Source organism: Quercus robur, chromosome 1 (genome assembly GCF_932294415.1).
Source record: "Quercus robur chromosome 1, dhQueRobu3.1, whole genome shotgun sequence".
NCBI classification, from domain to species: Eukaryota; Viridiplantae; Streptophyta; class Magnoliopsida; order Fagales; family Fagaceae; genus Quercus; species Quercus robur.
The window spans coordinates 36,036,913-36,062,293 of record NC_065534.1 but is presented as its reverse complement, the minus strand read 5'-3'; the positions used below and the strand labels follow the sequence as shown (position 1 = coordinate 36,062,293).

The 25,381-nt window shown below is 38.9% G+C and overlaps 1 protein-coding gene across 1 annotated transcript; it reads left to right on the top strand.

Annotated features, from left to right (window-relative positions):
• Positions 1–266: 266 nt before the first annotated feature.
• LOC126705819 (cation/H(+) antiporter 14-like) lies at positions 267–9,722 on the top strand. Its single transcript, XM_050405066.1, has 3 exons — positions 267–728; positions 7,364–8,359; positions 8,619–9,722. The coding sequence occupies exons 1-3, from the start codon at positions 267–269 to the stop codon at positions 9,720–9,722; spliced, it is 2,562 nt and encodes an 853-aa protein (XP_050261023.1).
• Positions 9,723–25,381: the final 15,659 nt, after the last annotated feature.

Here is a 25,381-nt window from a genome sequence, read left to right as displayed (position 1 = left end):
TCCCTCCCTCTCCCAATTCTCACATGAAAAGAGAGAGGGAAAAAGAAGGAGATAAACATCCATTTGCTCTGTTTCTTACCAATTCTCATATGAAACCGAGGAAACAGAGCATCAAACAGAGCACCAAATGGTGTTCCTCATTTTTTCATCTTCCTCTTCTTCTTCGATGTCTCCCTCTCTGACCCTCAAGCCTCTTTAGTCAGCGACTTTGTGGTTCCATAAAGCTGGAATCCAGCCTAAACTTCATTCCTAATTTCATATCTTCAATGGAAGAAGTATCTAGAAAAATTAATGATGAGCACTGGGGAGCCAATGCTGTGCTTTCGACAAAGCTTGAGATCTTCACATATGCTCAATGCTATGGTTTCCTCTCACACAAGGATTGCTTATCCTGCTACTCTGGGACCAGGACAAGGCTTCCTAAATGCCTTCCTTCAAACTCGGCTTGCATTTATCTTGATGGTTGTTTCTTTCGTTATGATACCTATAACTTCTTCAAAGAGTCCCTCAATGAAAAGCATGACTACGTGAAGTGTAGCCTGCCCACAAATGTTAGCAAAGATGTGTACATGGGAAAGGAGTTTCAAGAAAAAGTATTTAAAGTTATTGAAAATGTGACTGACTTGGCAGTGTTGAACAAAGGTTTTGCATTGTCAGGGGAAAGAGGTCTGGAGGCTGTTTATGCAATGGCGCAGTGTTGGATGACAGATTGCTTGGCTCTTCTTCACGTGAGTTTATTATTTTATTGCTTGGTGAGTCTGATTTCTTCCTGTTATTTTATTGATCCATCAACCAGCGTTAGTTTGGTGACGGAATAGTGTTTCAAGGACTTAAATGTCTCGCATTAATTGGTTTACGGACTAAAAGTGCATTTACGTCAAAATTTGCCAACTTATTTTACTATTCAGTTTATTTTTTCTACTATTCATGAGTCTCACTGCACTTTTTAATATTATTTATGGGTCATACTGTACTATTTCAACTAATTTTTACCTTTATTTACAGTACTTTCAACAAAAAAAAAAAAAAAAAAATCAATTTCAACAAAATAAGCGGATTCCAAATGGACCCTTAATAGTCAATAGTCTCAAATTATTTTTTTATTTTTTATTTTTAAGAAGTGGGAATTGGATAAGTTTATTTATTTATTTATTTATTTTAAAGACATGTAATTTTATTCATCTGAAGATAAATTCAAAACATCGTGAGCTAAAACTGACTCAATGAGTACCAGATTTTTCTCTACTCAAGTTACATAAGAATCTAAATTTCTAGCATATTGAGCTAAAATATGCGCTAGTTTAGAATTTTGGTAGTAATAAGAGAACAAATGTAATCCTTTAATGTACATGATATTAGAATATAATATGGTTATCATGCTTAATTATACATTTGTATGAACATTCTTGTATTGATGTGACCAATGGTTTTCATTTTACATAAATGAATATTATTCAACCCATTTGTGCATTACTTAATGGATTTAGCATTTTAAGGTCCTTTTTTAAGGGATTGGTATTTCCCGCACATAAGTTTTATGACTTTTCCCTCATCTTCCTCATCCCTCCTTAGCACGGTGGTGTTGAAATGAAGGATCGTGTTCCCTTATTTAGGCTCGAATTCCTGGTACAGGGCTACCTCAACGAAATGACGTTCCACTTTGTCGTAAGGCATCCTAGTGGCCTTAATAATTATAGGCCTACCTTGCTAAACAGGTTTCACACACTGATGATAAGTAGAGGTCATGACTTTATAAGCACGGAGCCAAGGGTAGCCTAAGATGATATGGTGTGAAGTATCACCATCCATCAATTGTATAAGAGTACGCGCTTTAATAGACCCTACCCTTAAATCCAAGGACACATGGCCCACAGTGCACTGGTGCAACATTCCTATCCCAGACAATTGGAGTGGCTCTCGGATGATTCTTTCTCGTGGGATACCCAAGGCATCCAGTGTTAGGAGGGGTAGGATGTTGGTTGAAGCACTAGTGTCTACCAAGGGTCTCTTGCTCTAAGAAGCTCCCAAAAAGGCAATAATATATAGTGGTCTTTTGCCATCAACTGTTCGATTGGCTAAGTCTCTTAAGGAGAAGGTCACAGAATCTTTGGTCTCATGATAAGGCACCTACAATAAACTTCCTTCAAAAGCAGTAACTCTCTATCTTCTTTCCACTACTTAGGTTAAGGCTTGTGCTACTTCCCGTCTAGCCAATGACCTAAGACCTATCCCTTCCAACAAGGAATGGACTTTATCATCTTGCTGGATTCTCAACGTCATTTCTTCATCTTGCATAGGTGGGGTGTGGAGTTGCTACTAGCCATACTCCCAGCCTCTTCCCCCATAGGATCTTCGCATTCCATAAAGAAAGTCATGGCAACCTCAAGCATGTGCATCCTTTGGTCTGTATGCTTTATATTCTTGATTACCAAATCTCCCTTGGCTACCATCTTATGGAAGATATTCCTTAAAGCATAGCAATTCATGGTGTGATGGTCACTCCTGCAGTGATACCTACAGTAAAGCTCACCTCACTTTTCTTCTTCTATTTGATCTTCCTCCCGCCTTTCCCCTCTTGCCTCAATGGATAAGGGTTTGCGTTTCTCACTACCTACCTCTATGGCATGCATCAGGTGGTCCCAACCGTCTACTACCTCTTTTGGGCAAAATACCATCCCAGCAAGGCATTTTTTCCAAAAGAAGTTATAGTTGGAAACCCAAAATAGACTTTTCCCCCCATTACGAAACCATATCCTCTAAATCCCTTGACTGCGTGCCTACCTCTCCTATATTGGCTGGGTATAAGTGAGTGGTGCTCCGGCCCTTGTGTGCTCTTTACGCTATCCTTTACGTTTGTTTTCTTTCATTCCCATGTCGTTTCTGTCATGTCTAGTTTTGCTGTGTGTCTCTTCTACTTGCTCTTATCTTCCACGAAAAGGTGCATGGGTTTCTCGGTTTACCTTATTTCTTCTCATTTCCTCATGGGCTTGTTTGCTTGTTTGGCATAAGTTCTTGCCAAACCAATTCATTGGGTTTTTGTTCTTCTTTCTTATGTCCTAGTCTATTTTTCTCTTCTTGCTATGGTCATAAACTTGTCAACCCATTGGTTTTTTACTTATTCCTTTGGGCCCTCATAGCCCATTTACTTTACTTTTACCTCTTTTGTACCCATGGGCTTGCTAGCTGTTATTTCCTACCATGTTGGCCCATTGGGCGTTTGCCTTTTTTATTGGACTTTCATAACCCATTTACTTTACTTTTACCTCTTGTTGTGTCCATGGGCCTGCTGGCTATTATTTCCTGCCACGTTGGCCCATTGGGCGTTTACCTCTTTTCTTGAACTTTCATAGCCCATTTACTTTATTTTACCTCTCGTTGTGCCTATGAGTCTACTGACTGTTATTTCTTGCCCTATAAGCCCATTAGGTTTTTACCTCTTTTCTTGGGCTCCCATGACCCTTTTGCTTCTATCAGGTTTCTTTCACTCTTTTCCTCCTTCATCTTCCTTCACTATTGGGCTATTTGTCAAAAACGGGTATCACTTGTAAAATGACTTTGTTATCCTTAATTTGAAGGAACTCCATTTTAACTAAAAAAGAGGGGTTAGTGAGTTTTCATCTCTTTGCAATAATGATAAAAGTGATATAGATGTGGCAATGACCTAGTATTTGAATTAAAATAAAACATAGACATTAATTCAAATGGACTATGAGGTGAATGGTTTTATTTTTTATTTTTTTTTTATTTTTTATTTTTTTTTAATGTGTATTTGAAAGTGGTGTAGTGAGTTTTATTTTACGTATTTGTTCCCTTGTTTTGTCTTTACTTAAACGTTGTAGGGATATTTTTGAACCACATAAAAGTCTAATTGAAGAAGGAGAATTTTATGGGGAATCCTATGATGTTATTGACCTTATTCCTAAAACAAGGAAAAGTCATTGGTTATTAGATGAGGTATTTTTGACATTGAGAGAAGTCCAGATTAAAGGGAGGAATCCTATTATAGATAGTATAGATTATCTTAGTCACAATTGTCGACAAAGGTAAAAAATAACCTATTTTTATCTCTTTGCCAAAATAAATGTGACGCACATGCAAGCAACTAACCCCCAAAATTCAAACCAACAAGCATGACTTATGGCATGTACAAGTGCTCATTAATTCTAACATATCAACACTATAATAAAAGGGGTTTGAGAGCAAATTGATCATAATTGAAAATCAGCCTTAAGGATTAAGTGATAAGCGAGAAAGAGGATATTCTATGATTCTACTTAAAAAAAAAAAATCTACTGTTATAATGGGGAAATGAGGATTTGAAGTTTAAATCATGAATGTTTCTATTAGAAACAACAGGAGTTGGTTGAGCTATAACACTCTGGCTTCAATTGGAGCTACTAAATGAGGGAACAACTTAATTATGAACCTGCTGAATGTAAGAAATAAAGCATTTGTGTTGGAAAATACTGCTCTCTAAGGTTCCCTAATGCCATCATTAGAATCAACATGTCACACCTCAAATGATCAATTTTTTTTCATTTGGTCCAAACTGGCCTAGGTCAACACATGGACCAAGAGCTTGTTGTGAAGAAAAAGGAAGAAAAAACTGTCTTTCTCTTAAAGTTAGAAATGTCTCTAGCCACTTAAAAATCTTCATTGTTAAACATCCATGAATCTGGATTAATGTTCCTAAACCCTGCAAGAATCAAATTCCACATTTAGCATTGCCAGAATCAAATAAAAATCAAACCCCCAATTAGGTTGAGATTCTCAATTTCCTTGTGACACACAAACTCATCAACCTTTTGTGGCATATTTATTATTTTCTATTGGGCATCAAGATCAAATTGTTATGTTTTGCATATAATAAAAAACAATGTGCTAAATATAGTATTTATGACTTTTGGAACCAAATATAAATTGAGAAAGGTCCGACATCCAACATGAATATGAAGTGAACAAATTGATGGGCTAAAACACAAATATAAAATAAAAATTGTACAACATGAATATGAAGTTATTGTAGAGATTTTTGATCCTTAAAAACCCTTCTCATAACCAGCAAACCAAATCCTAGCCACCCATAGCCCAAAGTGATCACATTGTGAACAACCCACAAAAAACCATATTAGCCACAAACTATCAAAATTCCAATACAAAACCCAAAGTTGGGGAAAAAGAAAAAATAAGAAGGGAATGAACACACCTCAAAGGGACTTTCCAAATCTAATGCTACTTTGACAACTTTTGTGGAGGGGATAAAGAGCAATTGGAAATTTATACCATTAAAAACAATGTAGTTAATTGCAGTGGTGGCACATGAAGGGTTTGAAGGGGAAAGGAAGAATTAGAATTGGAAGATGATAGAATTAATGGTAAATTGAATATAATGAGTTAGAAAATGTGTAAAGTTGCACTATTTATATATTAATATTATTTTAAAAAATGGGGAAAAAATAGTGATGTGACTGATGATGTGATTTAAAAAAAAAATGATAGACTTCAACTTCTATATATATAAGGGTAAGACTTAGGTACGATAATTAGGTGTTGTTCTTTAAGTTCCCCTCTTAAGATTTTGCCATTTGGATTTTTTCTCATAGGATAGAAGTGTAAATTTTAGTTAAATATCCACATGGCTGAATCTTAAGAAGGGAACCTAAGAAACAACATCTAAGGTACTGTACCTAAGTTTTGTCCTATATATAAATATAGATTATAGATACCTTTTTTTTTTTCGTCCAGTTAGGTTAGTTTGACCCCCTTGCCTTCAAAGTGGAGCTACCTGTGTGTATACGGTAACAAACAGTGTTCTTAAAAAATAAAGGCTAGTTTGATAAGAGATTTCTAGTAATGTTATTTAAGTGTTGTGGAAATACATGTAGGTGAAAAATTATTGTGGAAATACATATTGTGCTGTTTAAACAACCAAAACTATTGTTCAAACAACATTAACAAACAGACCCTAAACAATCTCAAAATCCCTTTCCTTACAGTGATCTTATAAATAAACAACCCCAAAAAGCCTGACCTTTTCAAAGACCAACTTCAAAGGTCAACATTGAAGTTTTGACTAGTTGGTTGTTTGAAACCCTTTTGGAACTTAGTCAATTAGAAAAACCTTGAAACTTGCAAATGTCTATTCACACTTCCAAATTTCTCGTCTATATATCCTATTAACATTAATCTCTTTATCTCTTCCCCAATTTCTAGTCTTTTTAAAGGCTTACATTCTATTCTTTTTCCATAATTCAATATGTTTTTGATCTTGTTGTCTTGTCATGTACGGTGATCTTATAAATAAACAACCTCAAAAATCTTGTCCTTTTCAAAGACCAACTTCAAAGGTCGACATTGAAGTTTTGACTAGTTAGTCGTTTGAAACCCTTTTGGAAGTTAGTCAATTAGAAAAACCTTGAAACTTGCAAATGTCTATTCACACTTCCAAATTTCTCGTCTATATATCCTATTGACATTAATCTCTTTATCTCTTCCCCAATTTCTAGTCTTTTTAAAGGCTTACCTTCTATTCTTTTTCCATCATTCAATATGTTTTTGATCTTGTTGTTGTCTTGTCGTGTAAGCTAATCATTATCCTTCTTGAATTTTTACAATTAACAAATTAAGACTGTTTCAGCTTGCCATGAACAATTCAAAAGGGTTGACAAGGGCTAGAGGGACTGCCCTAGGTGAATCAATGGTGTGTCAATACACCCACATAAATAACTCCAGGGGTTTCTGGAACAGGGATCATCCTTTGGACAACAACACTTCAATTCTAATGGTCGAGATCATCGTGATTTTTATCGTCTTTGGTTTCACTTTCATGTTTTTTAGGCCTCTTCGCCAACCCAAGATCATCATACAAATTGTTGTAAGTTTGTTTCTTTACATAACTCATGTCCATATCAAGTCATTTCCCATAATACACAAAGGTAGTCTATAATTTGTCACACAATGAGTTAGAAAAGATAGTTTCAAATTTGTTTGAACCAAAACTTTGTCCATATTTTAAGTTTTGGAATAGTTGGTAATTTATCATGATATCAGGGTAGAAGATCCAGAATTCAATTCATGTCTCAATTCTACCTCTCATTTAAAAAATTAAAAATCCTATGTGTTGAGCCCCCACTTATTAAGAGGGAATTTAGACTCACATATGAGGGGAGTATTAGAATTATTGTTAAATAATTAAACATTTATCATTGTTGTCATCATTTTCCTACTAGTGGAATTTTTAAAATTGATGTTGTCGCATTTGGTCCTTCCAACTTATTGTCCGCATTCAAAATGCATATAGCTAGATCAAAATCAAGTTTCTTACAGTATACATGCTGATACTTAAAATAATCTGCTTTCCTAGGCCGGCATAATAATGGGTCCAACGTTACTAGGTCAAAGCAAGGTGTATGTCGCAAAATTATTTCCTCCAGGAGCCAGATTGGTACTTCTAACATTTGCAGAGTTTGGCTTCATGTTTCACGTCTTTCTATTAGGATTACAGATTGATACAAGCTTAGTAAAGAGCATTGGAAGAAAAGTCGTGGTAATCGCTCTAACAGGGACTATTATTCCCTTGGTATTTGGAGTGGCAGCATACAAGATCGAAGAACATGCTAACCCTTCAGAGCATGCACTTGTACTTTTAATCTTAATTACTACAAATGCTTTGACCCCTTTCATTGACATCACCGGCCTCCTTAATGAAATCAACATTCTTAATTCAGAAATTGGCCGATTTGCTTCCTCCATGTCCTTGGTAAGTGATGCAAGTGGTTGGCTTCTCGCATTTATTGTGAGAAATATTGGTGCAGCCCTGAAATACTCCCCAACCGAACCTTTATCAATAATAGCAACAGTGGTCGGTTATTACTTCATCTTAATCTTCCTAATGAGACCCCTAGTGATATGGATTGACAGTTTCATGCCAAAAAATAGACCCAATGAGGAAAATCATTTTATAGCCATCCTTTGTGTAGTTTTGGTGAATGGATTTTTTGCAGAGTATATTGGCGAACATGCTCACTTTGGTACTTTTGTGCTTGGTTTGTCTTTGCCAAATGGGCCAACATTAGGCGCAACCATGATACAAAAGCTTGAGTCTCTTTGTACTGGGTTGCTACTTCCAATCTACTGCATTACTAGTGGGTTCAAAACGCAATTCTCTTCCATAGCAAACATGTCTGCAGTAAAAACAGAGCTCATCATTTTTGCTGGTTACTTTGGCAAGTTCATTGGCACCATTTTGCCATCAATCTACTTTAAGATCCCTTTTAAGGAATCTTTGACACTGGCTCTCATCATGTGTTGCAAAGGCGTTATGGAAATCACTATATTTAGGGTGTGGCACGACAATCAGGTAACACAAGAAACAACTAAGTGTGAAGAATCTATAGGATCAATATCAATTTAACTTAAATGCTCACTTCAGTCTTCACATTCAATACTTTCCAAAAAAAAAAATACTATAGTACTTTTCTTAAAGCTCTGTTTACTTAGTTACAAATCCTACGATTATCTTATGACCAAAAAAAAAAAAAAGAAGAATGAAGTTTTGTTTGCTTTGTAAGATAATGTTAATGGTGCATTAACCTTCTGTTTTGTTTGTTCATTGACAGTTCATAACAACCCAAACATATACGCTTCTAATTTTCAGCATGATTATGGCAACAGGGTTGGCCACAATTTTTATCCGTCACCTTTATGACCCTTCCACAAGATACATGGTTGACACAAGGAGGACAATCACAAACTCAGCACAAAACTCTGGTCTCCGAATGCTGGTCTGCATCCATTCAGAAGAGAATGTATCTTCATTTACTAACCTCATTGAAGTGTCCAACCCCACAAAAGAAAACCCTATTTTTGTCTGTGTCCTTCAGCTCATTGAGATCACAGGACAGGCAGCATCTATCCTTGTAAAACTTGATAAGCAAAACAACTTATTAGCTTCTAATCTAGATTATTCTGGACAAATTAGCAATGCCTTTGATCATTATGAGAACTACAGTGAAGGGAGTGTTAAAATACAAAACTTCAAAGCAATTGCACCATGTGCAAGCATGCATGATGATATATGTACTCTTGCAATGGATCAGAAAACAAGCATCATAATTGTTCCCTTTCACAAAACATGGGCAATTGATGGAACAGCCGAAGCAAACATTCCTTTCCTTAGGACCATAAACAAAAATGTGCTTAAGAAGGCCCCTTGCTCCATTGGAGTTCTTGTTAACCGAGGCGAAATTGGTGGCAACTTGAGCATTTTGACAGGTAATTCATCATATTTGATTTCCATGCTTTTCATAGGTGGTGCTGATGATCGAGAGGCACTTGCGTATAGCATTCGCATGGCCGGGCATCCTAATGTCAACCTAACAGTGGTTCAGCTTATAGCGTCAAGTTACAACACAATCAATTATCAAAATAATCTAGACAAGGAGGCGATGGATGAATTATGGGCTAGTATAAATGGAAATCAGAAAATAAAGCATGAAAAGGAGACTGTGAGAGATGGGGCAGATACAACTCTTGTTATACAGAAGATGGCGAACAATTTTGATCTAGTTATAGTGGGTAGATACCATGAACCACACTCTCCAGTTACATTAGGCCTTATAGAATGGAGCGAATGCCCTGAGCTTGGAGTACTTGGGGACGTGCTAGCCAGTTCAAGTTTTAGGTTTTCCGTTTTGGTGGTGCAACATAACAGCCCAGAGTAAGAGGGTGGGTAGACTACAAAAGGTAAACTCTGAATCTTAGCCAAGACATGAATAAGGTATATGATGATCATTTCGAGAACTAGTGCTAGGTTGTAGAATATTTCATTTGTAATAGTTTCCATAGAAGAGGCAAACTTAATTGCAAAGAACTGACCAATAGTCTTCCTCTTTTAGACGTTGTGGTTATGTTTGATAACTGTTTTTGTTTTCTTTTTTCAAGAGTTGGTTTTAAGAAAGAAATGAAAAATTCTTATGTTTTCAAAGTCAATTTGGTTACTTGCTAAAGCTAGCTTGATACATTTTGTGGCCTAATGTGATAACAGTGTTTAATGGGACGTTTTTTATATAATTAGTAAGTCAATTGGAGTAATTTTCATCTATTGTAATAAAAAAAAAAATTAAAAAAACTTGTTTTATCAATAAACCTAAACCATTAATATCATTTGTATTTTTTTATAATATTTTTAGCAAAATGTGTCTGTACATTTGACAAAAGCTTTGTGTTTTAATACCTAACTTTTATATATATATATATATATATATATATATATGACTGTATTTTAACCACCATCAATGACTAAACAAATAAGCATTTAACACAAATTTACATTCAAAATCACCATTCAATGATAAAAATGAAAAGAAAATATTTTTAGCTCTCTCTAATCTTTATTGTTCACATCACCCTAAAATTGTAGCAACATTCACCAAGCTAATGTGAGTAAAAGAGGAAAAAATAGAGTATTTTTCTTGTACATCATGTGGCTCGCTCAATAGCTGTATGATAAGTTTAAAAAGAGAAATATTAAAAACTAGTGTTTGGCCCGTGCCTTGCACGGGTTTTTTTTATTAATTCATTTTTAAATATATGAATGAAATCATGGTTTTTAGATGAAAAATATTTTTCATGACATGTTTTGATTTAAAAAGTACTTAGAAAATAAATTAATCAAAAGAAAATTAAGTTGTATTATTTTTAATGGATAATCTGCAAGGTATGTAATATATTTTGTCAAATTTATGAATTAAAGAGGAAATAAAACTCATTGGACATATGAGATATACATAAAGATATAATTCTTGTAACTAGCTTGAAGATAATATATTCCTTTGTTTTTATTAGATCTCATATCATAGCTTGAAATATATGAGTAAACTTTTTTTTTCTTCTCTCTCTCTCTCTCTCATTAGTCACATAATCCTTGAAATATTACCACTTGATATAGAAGTGTTGCTTCATTGTTATTTGTTTCATTATACATTATATTAAAAAAAAATATATATATATATATATATATATAGTAAATTACTTTAATACTATATTAATTGAACTATATTGTGTTTGTTATTCTTTAGTTAAAAATGGATTATATTTATTTATTCTTTAAAAGTGGATTATAAATCATGTAAGCAATGTGAAAAAAAAAAAAATTTGTGGCATTTTTAAAAATAAATTAAATAAAAACAAAGAAAATGAATAATCATTCACTAAACAATCTATAGAGTATTGCACAAAATACAAGTGTGAACACAAACATGAGCCTACATGGAGATGTCTTCTTCATAGTTCATATCACGACAATTCCAAACTTTGTTGGGTCAAGAAGGATCAAGTCATATATTTTCATAACCAATAAACAGAAAATCATAAGAAAGATAATTACTCATTTTACATAACCCAAGGCTCTCATGGGGACTAAAAGACAGAAAATGAAGAACATGGATGAGTTTCACCTGGATCAGTAGTCCAAGCTCAACACCTTTTCATTCATGCCATGACCACAATTGCCAATGTATAAATCTCCTTGAATCAAAATAAAACAAAAAAAATCATATTAAAATCTATAAATGAGAGACAAATCCTTGAGAAAAAAAAATCATCAATAAGAAGTTAATCTAAACCATATATATATATATATATATATATATTTATATTGCAACCAGAACAATAAAAACTTAATAAGCAACTAAAAAGATTTGAAACGAATTTGCTAAACTAATTTTAGCTAGATGGGCATTCTTTAGCGGATTTGATTGGAGAGAATGGAAAAGTTTCTAGCAATGAGTATAAAAAATCTAAAGTTTGAGATTGATTTGTTTGGGTAATTTATTTTAGTTTTTAATTTTGCTTTGTTGAGTTGTTGAGAGAGAGAGAAAGATTTTTTTTTTTTTTGGTGAGAGAAAGAAAGATGTATAGTTGACGAGTCGGAGTGAAATTTGATCTAGAAAGTTGGAGAAAATGGAAATTACCTATGTAGATAACTCTTAATATGAGCCAAGTTTAGTGTAGCATGTAAATGTTCCATACCATTTGAATGATAAAATGCCTCTAATAATAGAAGTGAGAATTAGAAGAGGCAAAAGCGAATGGTTTTTGAAGTGGACAGACCAGAGAGGAGAAGCTAGTTTAGTTGTTTTCTAGTTAATTCTAATTAAGGTTCTATTTGGTTCGATGGAAAATATTTTCCAACTATAAATTTTTCAAGTGAAATATTTTTCAAAAAATAAATTATTTTTAAGTGTTTAATTGTGTTCCTGAAAATGCTATAGAACACCTATTTTCTACTATTTTCTCACATTTTCCTATCTCCCAAGCACAAATATAATAAGAAAATGAAAAATTTTAGATTAAAAAAATTGTGATTGGGGGACCAACAGTGGCAGGGTGGTTGACCACCGGAGATCGGGGACATTAGTGGGGGTTGGTAGATAGTGGAGGGTAGATGTTTAGTTGATAAGTTAGGGTGATGTGAAAAATGGTTTATGGAAATGAAAGTGTAAATCAATTTCCACCATAAATGCCTTTATTTTACCGTCAAAAAAAATAATTTCTGGTTAACTAACATTTTCTATAACCCCAAACACCATTAAATGTGGGAAATATTTTTGGGAAATCAATTTCCGTTGAACTAAACACAGCATAAGTCTTCTAAAAAAAACACAGCATAATTGTTATGTACTTAATATGGGTGAAATTATTCAGAGCATCCCATGGACCTTAAACGTGGATCTATTCATCGGACCATGTGAGAACCTAGAAGAGAGTCTAATAGAATAATTTCAACTAATATATATGGTCGATTTCTTTGTAATCTATCAATTAACAAATAATTGTAAATTAATGCATGCAGTGGCGGCTTTAAATTTATGTCAAGAGTCTTGACTTGCAAAAAAAAAAAAAAATTATATATATATATATATACTCGTAAAAAAATTATATACTAAATAATCTATTTTGACAATTTGACCATTTAATAAAAATGTTGGACACCTTGACTTGAGAATTATAATAATTTGGATTCAACAAAAATAATAGTAATGCTACATCCATAACATTTTCACAATAATTTCACAACTAATCATATGTAATAAGTTGTTACTAATTCTAATTTGGGCTCAATATTAACATTACTTTTTACCCACTAATAATGACTTGTTACTTAAGATTTGTTGTGAAAAATGTTGTAAACATAGCATTATTCCAAAAATAAATTTCTCCCCTAAACATAATCCATGATCCCTTAAAAAAAAAGGGGGGGGGGGGTGCGTCTTAAATTACAATAACAAAAATGAGACTAAACCAAACAACAAGTGAACAAATTATTCTACAAAAACTCTATTAAATAAAATCTATAATTATTCAAATTTGTAACTTATTCAACCCATTACAAACCCATTGCATAAATATAATGTCTAATTTCATTTTTCCTTAAAAAGAAGGTAAAATACTGTAATCGTGAGTTCTCCTTGGCGGTACTTGTAGTTATGCTATCTTTGGCATTACAGTCATAAAAATTTTTCTCTTCTTAGCAACTCGGCTCACAGTTGTAGAAAATCTCATCTCTCTCTCTCCATTTTCTCTTCTCTATTATCATTTTAGACTCTCTCTCTCTCTCCATTTTCTCTTCTCTATTATCATTTTAGACCTTCTCTCGCTTTATTACACTGATCTCAGCATTCTCCAGTTATTTTTTTATTAAATTTTATATAATTTAAGTTTTTTAGTAACCATCTTAAAAAAGAATCTTAAAGCCACCACACTTAATGGTTGGTGATGATGCCGAAAAAATCACCAGTAAGCCACACAGTCCTCGCATGCTCGAAATAACACCTGCACAACAAAAAGAGAAGACCTAACAGAGAGCACCGATGTGGTGCCGACCAAATACCCTCCGAAAGTCAAGTTAGAACTATTCTCACAACTCTAGAGTGCTAGAGAGGATAAATTATGCGTACCTTGGCTAATAAGGGTATTGGGGCTTTTATAGTAGTAAAGGGTTGACATCTCTTCCTTGGTGCAGAAGTCTTTTCCTTATAGGAGTCTTCTTAGGTGTATTTGGCGGGATCCTTTCCTAATAGGGATCCTTTAAGTAGTATCAAACGTGGAGGGCAAGGTATTTCCTTATACATGCAGTCGTGGGGAGCAAGTAAACATGCATCAGGGTCGTCAGCTTATTTTTTTCCTTCAGCCTTACTAGCGTCAATTTTGTTGATGCCGTTAGCCTTTAGGTGTGTCTTGCAGACTTCCCTCATTCCCTCAATTTAGAACATCAGTTGTTGACTACTACATGAGGAAGCTGACGGTTATGACTGTACCCATCAGCTTATGTCTGATGGCTTATCTAAAACTGTTAGCTTTATGCCTTATATGAATAAGTACTATTTTTTATCCTTATCAGCTGCCCCCTATTCTACATCCTCGTCGTTTTAAATTGACGGGATGTAGAGTTAAGTTTTTATCGATTAACTATATTTTGGTTCAGACGAGCGGGAAAATCATTTATAAGTGACTTCTCGAGCTGCCATCCATTTAATGCTTGGACACGTGGCGTGCTCCGTTGGCCTCGTTTCTGGACAAAGGCGTCGCCTCGTCTTCCGTGCATTCTTCTTCCTATATATAATACGCATCCTTCTCCTCATTTCTCTATTTCACCATTGCTGATATTTCAAGAGAGAGCTCATCGCCTTTGCTTTTGTTGATCCATCACCTGTTGCCAACATCGTCACTTTCCAGGCCGTCTTCTCCTCCAAGACTTATTTACTCGTAAGTTCTTTTTCCTTCTTCATTCGCATTTTTGCTCTAGCTAAACAATTTCTTAGTGAGGACGTTAGTTTAGGTACTTAGAATGGATCAGTCACTTGTAGGTAGTCAGATGTCAAGTGATGCGTCGAGTGACCAGTCGCCAGTTCGCGATGGAGCGGACTACAACGAATTTTTGGCTCAGGTCAAGAGTCCAACGTCTTTTCTGAGTTGTCAGGACGGGAAACGTCAGCCCAGTCTCCTAGCGACGATGTAGAAGACTATGTTGAGGGAGTTGGAGAGAAAGTACTAGGTGAGGTTGAAAAGGAGTGAGAGAGTGACGGAGATGAAGAGGAGGATGATGGTGATGAGGAGTCCTATGAAGAGGCTTCAGTAAGTCCCGGAGGAAACCGCCCCTTCATCCTTCCCTAGGATTAGGCCGTCAACAAGTTTTTGCCCAAAATGAGTGAGAAGGTTTTCAAAGAATTACGTAACCGTTTCCAAATCCCAGAACACATTTCAATCCGTCTCCCTAGGAAAAAGGAAAAATGTTATACAGGGAGGATTGCAAACGTCAGCATGTATGATGCCATGCTTTCTGCTAGATTAAGGCTACCACTGACGACTTTGCACCGTCAGCTTGTGGACTTTATGGGGATATCCGTCAGCCAGATTGCCCCCAATGCTTGGAGGACTTTTATTTGGTTTGAGGTTTTGTGGGGTCGTTTGAGCGGTGGGAACTGTCAGCTTTCTCTAGACGAGTTCTTCTATTGCTACAAGCCCCGTCAGATTGTTTCGTCCAAAGGGACTTACCATTTCTCCGTCAGGGAAAAGGACTTAAGACTTGTATCTGACATGCCAGATTCCAACAGGAGTTGGAAAAGTAGATATTTTTTCCTTGAGGGATCTGATTGGGTATGCCGTCCAGAAGAGTAGGATACCATGCCTCATGGTTTTGACAATACCTGGGCATTAGTTAAACCCTCAGGTTTTAACAACTTTTGATTAACCGTCAGCTTTTTATCCTTTTATTACTCCATTTAGTTTTTTAACGTCTTCCCTTTTGTCTCTTCAGCCTGTAGCCATCCATATATAACCACCGAGTAAGAGGCGTTCATCCGTCGGGTTCTTGAAATCCCTTTGGAGGAATGAAAGTGTAGGGACTTGATTACCCTAGACACTCCACTTATACTGCAGGGGTCCGGAGCCGTCAGCTGAAGCTCGTAGGTTGGACGACTTCTCTCGCCGACGTGAGTAAACTCTTTATTTCCTCCGTCAGTTTACCCATCTCGTCTGTTGTAATAATTGTTGGTTACTTTGTGCAGAGATGGAATCTGCTAGGCAAAGGGTGAGGGCTGCTGCAGCCCGCAAAAAAGAGGAAAAGAAAGCAAAGGAGGCAGAGGGGGAACCTCGTCAACCCCCAAGACCGTCACCAAGGCTTCAAAAAGGAAACCTAACGGGAGTGACGACCGTTTGTCCAAGAAGGTTGCCGTCACTTCTGGGGACGTTTCTCCAAAGGGGAAATCTCTCCTTAAGCCAAGACACGGTGCAAGCAAGGGGGTAATGACTTCCTCGGGTCCCGTCATCGAGGGCCCTTGTTGCCTCCTGACCCACAAGGACTATACCGTCGGGGAAGTTGGGTCCTTCATAAAGCCGACAGATATAGGGCCTTGCGACCTACTGGGGACGGAGGACCTAGGGGCGTCAGCTCTTTTTGATCTTACTAGGGTATGCTCGCTCCCTTAGGTCAAGTTAGTTTCATTTTGTTTTGATTTACTTTGACTGACGCTTGTGCTCTTTTTTCAGGCCTTGGTGCGTGTCAAGACCCTTCAGGATCGTTGCATTGCCAAGGAAGGGGTCTTCACCGGAGTCAGAAAACATAATACAAATTTCATGAATGAGCAAGGGCAATACAAGGAGGCTGTCCACACACTAAACAATGAGCTGAAGGAAGTCAGGGGAAAGCTAGAGGTGGTCGACCGTCAGAGGGAAAAACTACAGCAGGAGGTGACGGTTCTGGGTAAAAGGGTGGAAACGGCTGGGACTGACGATGTTCAAGAATTTAAGGCGTCGCAATCATTCATTGACTCTTGTGCTGAGTATTATGGTACTAGGTTTGATGATTGCCTCAAACAAGTCGTGTTAGTTTTCCCAGAGCTGGACTTATCCGGAATTACGATGGACGACGAAGGTGACGCCTCCCTTGAGTCCAATCCTCCTCCCAAGGATGACAATGTCGTTGTTCTCACCCAGCCTGCTGCCAATCCTCCTACTCCTGCTTCCAACCCTCCAACAGTGCTCGTAGATGTTGAAAATCAGAAAGATGACGGGAACCCTGCTGACGCTCCTGCTACTTAGTTTCTTTATGTGTATTTCAATTATTTTGCAAACAATCGTTTAATGTGTATTTCAATTATTCCGCAAACAATTGTTTAAGTACCCTTTTGGTTTTTGGGCTTTTATTTGTATACAGTTTATTTTGTTATGTGCCATGTTATTCCCGTCGTTATTTTACTCTTAATCAGTGATTGTGTTGGATGAATTCGTCGGCCTGCAATCCCGTCTGTTTTGGGAAAGTCGTCAGTTTTTTGAGGGTGGACTTGTTCAACAAATCTGTTGATATGGGCTTGGTGTGACTTATGAGCCCGTCCACCTCACCCTTTTGAGTTTGGTAAGCTCGTCGGTTTTATGAGCTTTACCTCTGGGCGTTTGATTGCGTTGTTATCCTTATAATCTCGTCCACTTTATAGACTGACGACGCCATTTTTTATGGGCCCGTCAGTTTTATAGCTTCGTCCATTTATTGACCTTGTCACTTTTATTATCTTAATTATCAAATTGGTTTGTCGGCTTTATGGCTTCAGCCATGTTATGGACTTAATGACCTTGTCATTTTTCATTAGCCCGTCGGTTTTATGTGATGATAGTCTCATTCATTTGGTGAGACCGTCAGATTTATAGCCCCGTCCACTATAAGGACTTGATGAACCCGTCACTTTTATGATTTCCTCTTTTTGAGGGACTTTAACAGTGTTTTATCCTTTTGGGGTGGGTTCGTCCACCTTATGGACTTAGAATCATTCACTTTTTGTGAACTCAAGGTCGTCTATTTTATGGACTTAGGACCATCCACCTCGTGTGAACTTAAGGTTGTCCATTTTATGGACTTAGGGTCGTCCACTTTGTGTGAACTTAAGGTCGTTCATTTTATGGACTTAGAACCGTCCACTTTGTGTGAACTTAAGGTCGTTCATTTTATGGACTTAGAACCGTCCACTTTGTGTGAACTTAAGGCCGTCCATTTTACGGAATTAGAACCGTCCACTTTGTGTGAACTTAACTTAAAGTCGTCCATTTTACGAGCTTAGAACCGTCCACTTTGTGTGAACTTAAGGTCGTCCATTTTACGGACTTAGAATCGTCCACTTTGTGTGAACTTAAGGTCGTCCAGAACCGTCCACTTTGTGTGAACTTAAGGTCGTCCACTTTATGGACTTAGAACCGTCCACTTTGTGTGAACTTAAGGTCATCCACTTTATGGACTAAGGGTCGTCCACTTTATGGACTTAGAACCGTCCACTTTTTGTGGCCTATAAACTTGTAGAAAGAAACTTCAGTCAATTCTGAATAAACTCCTCTTATCCATTCATAGAAAAAGTAGTTCTTAAAAAAGAAAAAAAAGAAAAAAAAGAAAAAAAAAAGGTCCTGCCCTTTGGGCTTAAAAAAGATATTGTAGCAAAACTAAAGTAAATGATAGAACTAAGGAGTATAAAAATTAACTACGGTGAACCGTAAAAAGAAAGGGCTGGTTTTCATGTTGTCATCTCTATTGGTAATACTTCCACAAATGCTCAGTGTTCCATGGATGCGGCAGCTTCTGTCCCTTTAACGTCTCCAGATGGTAAGTGCCTTTCCTCTACCATGACGTGATCTGGTGAGGTCCTTCCCAATTGGGGTCGAGCTTTCCTTGGGTGGGGTCTTTAGCAGTGCCCATAACTCTCCTTAGAACGAGGTCTCCAACTTGGAAGTCTTTGCGTTGGACCCGTGAGTTGTAGTGCTTAGCCATGAGGTCCTAGTATCATGCTTGCCTTTGCTCTGCCGCCACCCTGACTTCATCTACTAGGTCAAGTTGTAGACACATGGCCTCGTCATTTTTGCTGTCATCGTGGTTATGCACCTTGTAGCTTGTGAGTCCGACCTTGGCTGGTATGACTGCTTCGCTCCCATACGTTAGCCAGAATGGTGTCTCTCCTGTGGGCGTCCTCACTATCGTCCTGTATGCCCATAGTATGCTTGGCAACTCTTCAGGCCATATACCCTTTGCCCCCTCGAGCTGAGTCTTGATAATCTTGAGCAAGGATCAGTCGTGACTTCGACCTGGCCGTTAACCTGAGGGTGGGTGGGGGAGGAGTAGTGGTTCTTTATCCCTAACTGCGAGCAAAAATCCCGGAAGGAGTCGTTGCCGAATTGCTTCTCGTTATCCGAGACAAAGACTCTATGAATGCCAAACCTGCATATGATGCATCTCCAGACAAAACTCCGTACGTTCTTTTCCGTAATGGTGGCCAAAGTTTCAGCTTTCACCCACTTTGTAAAGTAGTTAATGCCCACTATCAGGAACTTCAGCTGTCGTACTACTGTATGGAATGGTCCCACAATATCTAATCCCCACTGAGCGAACGGCCATGAGGCCGTCATCGGGGTCAACTCTTCGGTTGGTTGTCTAATAATATTGCTGAACCTTTGGCATTTGTCACAGGTCTTAACATAAGCCTCGGCATCCTTCTGCATGGTGGGCCAATAGTACCCTGCTCGCACAAGCTTGTGCACTAATGACTTTGACCCTGAATGGTTTCCGCAAATCCCTTCGTGTACCTCCCTCATGACGTAGTCCGCTTCTTCCGTACCCAAGCATCTCAGATATGGACGGGAGAAACCTCTTTTATACAGGATATCTTTTATCAAGACGAATCTTGCTGCCTAGACCTTTAGCTTTCTCGCGGCTTCCTTCCTGTCTGGCAAGATGCCATTCTTTAAGTACGAAACCAACGGTGTGGTCCAGTTACTCTCAGAGCCAATCTCCTGTACATCGTCGGCATCTATTAGTGGAGAAAGCTGAACAAAAGAAAGTACATTACCAAGGACGATAATATGTTCTGCTGAAGCAGTCTTGGTAAGACGATCAGCTTGCTTATTTTCTCCTCGGGGGATTTGGATGATTTTGGCCTCTAGGTCGTCTACTCTTTTCCTTACTTGATCAAGGTACCTCTTCATCCTTTCGCCCTTGCACTCATAATCTCCATTTACTTAGTTTGCAAAGACTTGAGAGTCACAGTAAACGACTATACTCACTGCCCCTGCCGCTTTGGCAAGATCGAGCCCCGCCACTAGTGCTTCGTATTCTACTTCATTGTTGGTAGTGGGGAAGTCGAGATGGACCATACACTTAACCATGTCCCTTTTGGGCGACAGTAGTACGATGCTGGCCCCCCCGGCTTGTCTGTTGGATGATCCGTCTATATATATGCTCCAATGAAGGGACTCTTCTGCCCCCTTGTCTTCGTCGTGAGTGAACTCTGCTATGAAGTCCGAGACAACCTGTCATTTGATGGCAGTCTGTGGGCAATACTGGATATCAAACTCACTCAACTCTATTGCCCATAAAACTAGTTGACTCGCAACTTCAGGATTGCTCATCGCCCATCGTAAGGGTTTGTCGGTTAGAACGTTCACTGTATGGGCTTGAAAGTATGGCTTGAGCTTGTGAGCTACTGTTACTAATGCAAAGGCAAGTTTCTCCATAGGTGGGTATCTTTCTTCGGCACTGCGAAGCGCTCGGCTTGCGTAGTATAAGGGCTTTTGCACTCTTTCTTCTTCTCTGACTAAAGCAGCGCTGACGGCTGCGGGGGAAACGGCCAGATAGAGGAAAAGCTCTTCTCTTGGCTGCGACAGACTTAGCAACGGCGGGGAGAAGAGATAGGCTTTCAACTCCTCTAATGCCTGCTGACATTTGGCTGTCCACTCAAATGATCTCTTCAACGTGCGGAAGAAAGGCAAACATTTATCCGTTGCCCTTGACATGAACCTATTCAGTGCTGCTATTTTTCCGTTGAGGCTTTGTACCTCCTTCATATTTCTTGGCGGTGCCATCTCTATAATGGCCCGGATCTTGTCCGAGTTGGCCTCGATCCCCCTTTGAGACACCATAAATCCTAAGAATTTTCCTGCCGTTACTCCGAAGGCACATTTTCCTGGATTGAGCTTCATGTTGTAAGAACGAAGGGTGTCGAATGTTTCTTTGAGGTCTTCTAGGTGATCTTCCTCCCTTCGGCTTTTTACCAGCATGTCGTCAATGTAGACTTGGACATTCCTCCCAATTTGCTGCGCGAACATTTTGTTCATAAGCCTCTGGTACGTTGCGCCCTCATTCTTTAGGCCGAAGGGCATTACTTTATAACAGAAGAGGCCTTGACTGGTTACAAATGAAGTTTTCTCCTGATCAGCGTCGTGCATTCGGATTTGGTTGTAACCCGAGAAAGCGTCCATAAAGCTTAACAGCTAGTGTCAATCCGTAGAGTCTACTAGAACGCCGACCCTTAGGAGGGGATAACTGTCTTTGGGGAAGGTCTTGTTAAGGTCGGTGAAGTCCACGCACATCCGCCACTTCCCGCTAGCTTTTTTAACCATTACTATGTTCGCCAGCCAATCGGGGTAGTAAACTTCCCTGATGAAACTTGCCTTCTGTAGTTTGCGGACTTCTTCTGCTATGGCCTGATCTCGCTCTGGGGCGAACACCCTCTTCTTTTGTCGAACGGGTGGGAAGGAAGGTGATACATTCAGCCTATGTACCATTACTGAAGGGTCTATCCCTAGCATGTCTTCATGGCTCCAGGCGAATACGTTCCGATTGCTCCTAAGAAAGGTTATGAACTCTTGGAGGATCGCGGGATTAGCGAGGGTTCCAATTTTGGTCGTTTGGTCAGGATCGGAATTGTCAAGGATCGTCTCTTCAAGTTTCTCTACCGGCTCCGTCACCATCCGGTGCTCTTTTATATTCATGGCCTGGACCTAATCCTCCATTTCCATCATGGCCACGTAGCTTGGGGTAATCGCCTACCATTACGGGCAATGTGACCGCGCCCAGGGGGAATACCCGACTCCCTCCAAAGCCAACAAGCGGGGCGTTCATCGGAATCAATTGTTCCTTGTCGATCCTCATCTGTTGGAACGCCGGGTAGTATAGGATATCTACTGAGCTGCCGTTGTCGACCAACACCCGGTGCATGTTGTAGTCTCTTACCCGTATGCTGATGACAAGCACATTGTGATGCCGGTGGTGAAGACGTCGCGCATCTTCTTCTAAGAACCTGATGATGGGGCCTTCTCTCCGTGCTATCTTTGGCACGACTCCCGTCAGCTGAACATTTTGTACCATCCTAAGGTAGGTTTTGCAGGCCTTTTTGGACGACCTAGCGGCCGCTGTTCCTCCCACGATCATCCTTATGTCCTCTATGGGGGGTCTTGGTCGCTCATTATCCCGCCGGGGGTGCTGGTCTTGAGGGGGTGGATCTGTTCTCTCCTTGCTGACGAACTTCTGCAGTTTTCCTTGTCTGATAAGGGCCTCAATCTGCTGCTTTAGGTCATAGCAATCGGCCGTGTCATGACCATGGTCACGGTGGAAGCGGCAAAATTTATCCTTAGATCGTTTGTTGGGATCACCCTTCAGCTTTCCAAGGAACGTCAGAGCTCCCTCCTCCTTGATTTGCATTAGAACTTAATCTATCGGGGCGGTCAATGGAGTGAAGCTTGTGAATCTTCCTCCTAGGGGCTTAGGGCGCCTTTCATCCCTTCGATCTCCTGTCCTTGCCTTCTTCCGGCCTTGGTCCTACCGTATGTCTTCTTGCCTGCCTCTTTTCTTGGGTCTTTCTTCTCGGGCTAGCAGCACGTCTTCAGCGTTCATGTAGTTGGTGGCCCTGTAAAGCACCTCTTACATGGTCTTCGGGTCATTCTTGTACAGGGAGAACAAAAACTTACCCTTCTTCAGCCCATTAGTGAATGTCACTACAAGTATCTTGTTGTCGGTTTCGTCGATCGAGAGTGCCTCCTTGTTGAAGTGGGATATGTAGGATCTTAGTGTCTCCTCCTCTCGTTGTTTGATGCTCATCAAGCAAGTCGTAGACTTCTTGTACCTATGTCCCCCGATGAAGTGCGCAATAAATTGAGCGCTTAGCTCCTTGAAGGTGCTGATGAAATTGGGCGTCAACCGGCTGAACCAAATTCTTGCCGCACCCTTCAGCGTTGTAGGGAAGGCCCTACACATGATCTCATCTGCTACTCCTTGAAGGTGCATCAAGGTCTTAAAGGTCTCTAGGTGATCTAGAGGGTCCTTGACCTCGTCGTAACTATCTATCTGTGGCATGTGGAACTTACTCAACAGGGGGAAGGAGTTGACGAAGGCGGTGAATGGCGAGTCAGTTCGGTTAACGAGGTCGTCAAGATCGCTGGACATTCGTCCCTTGAGAGCGTTCATCATAACTTCCATCTGTTCCTTCATTGCCTACATCTCCACGACAATAGGTGGTGGAGCCGTATCCATGAGGGAGGGGAGGCTCATGTTTTGTCTCTCCAGTCTGCTTGGGGCGTTACTGGCTTGTGGTCCCTCTTGATTCCTTCTTTCAGCGCTGGTTCCTTCTTGATCCGCTCCTTGGTTATTCGGTGCTGCATTTTTTTGGCTCAACTGCTCTTCCAGGTCGCGATTTTATTTGGTGAGGTGTTCCACAGCAGCGGCGAGAGTTTTAACCTGTCTCTCGAGGGCGGTCGTGGGTGGTTCTTCTTCTTGAACAACGTTAGTGATTGCCATTGAGCGAGTGAGCACCATGCAACTCTTTTTTCCAAGAAGCCATAATATGGCTTACAATCCGCGAAACGCTTCCCACAGATGGTGCCAATTGATGATGCCGAAAAAATCACCAGTAAGCCACACAGTCCTCGCATGCTTGAAATAGCACTTATACAACAAAAAGAGAAGACCTAACAGAGAGCACCGGTGTGGTGCCGGCCAAATACCCTCCGAAGGTCAAGTTAAAACTATTCTCACAACTCTAGAGTGCTAGAGAGGGTAAATTATGCGTACCTTGGCTAATGAGAGTATTGGGGCTTTTATAGTAGCAAAGGGTTGACATCTCTTCCTTGGTGCAGAAGTCTTTTCCTTATAGGAGTTTTCTTAGGCGTATTTGGCGGGGTCCTTTCCTAATAGGGATCCTTTGAGTAGTATCAAACGTAGAGGGCAAGGTATTTCCTTATACATGCAATCGTGGGGAGCAAGTAAACATGCATCAAGGTCGTTAGCTTATTTATTCGTCAGCTTATTTTTTTCCTTCAACCTTACTGGCGTCAGTTTTGTTGATGCCGTCAGCCTTTAGGTGTGTCTTGTAGACTTCCCTCATTCCCTCAATTTAGAACATCAGTTGTCGACTACTACATGAGGAAGCTAACGGTTATGACTGTACCCGTCAGCTTATGCCTGATGGCTTATCTAAAACTGTCAGCTTTATGCCTTGTATGAATAAGTACTATTTTTTATCCTTATCAGTTGGTTTGTTTTAACTCTTTCCCTTAGGTTCAAGAAAAAAATTGCACCTAACTAACAAGGATTAATCCTAGTACTTAAAGAATGGCACGAACAAGAATCAAACGACAGGTATAACAGACACTAGTTGACCCCTAAACCCCCAATGTTGTTTAAAAAGAGTAATACTAGGAATAGAGTTGATAAATTGATGTGTTGTTAATCATAAATAAATAAATAAAAATTCAAACATTCTTATTAGGGGCATGAAGCAAACGAGCACGAATCATGTACATTGCCACCGAAAAGCCGTGTATACTGGCACTGCATGTATAGTTCTGCCTTTGTTGGTTGGCTTGACAGTGCATGTGGCATTTAGAAGAGTTTCGTTAACCGAAGAAGAATCATTAATACTTCCATTTCTAATACCAATATATTGTCCAATTCCATTTCCGGTTGTTGCTTGCCTTCTTGTTGTTCTTCAGGACCAAAAAAGTATTTTTTATCAAACGATACCACATTTCATTCATATCAAAATCTAATAAACAAGAAATGCGTGCAAAAATAACTACCCACTAACACATGTATTTTAATTATTAGTAAGTTATTTTTTACTGACATATCTCATACTTATTATATTTTGATACAGTTGAGATGATATTATTTGATACCAAATACCTTCTCTATAGGTTAGAATATACAAGGATAAAACAATTGTCTCCTCTTTTTTCTTTTTTTTTCTTTTTCTTTTTTTTTTTGTTGAGAAACAAGAACTTTAAACTTTATTAAGGAAGAAGAAACAAATCAGCCGTGATCGGCACCAAGTACATGAGAAAGGTGTGGAGGGGCATTTTTCGTCCATATCGAAAATCCCCTAACATGTCTAGCATGTTGAGCTAGTTTATGTGCTACCATATTACCCATACGACCCACATGAGAGAATCTAATATTGCCATCTGCCATCATGGATTTTGCTGAACTAAGAATATGTCCAAAGGAGGATAGAGATGCTTCTTCAGACTTTAGTGTTTTAATAATATTTGTGGAGTCTCCCTCTAAAATGAATGAAGT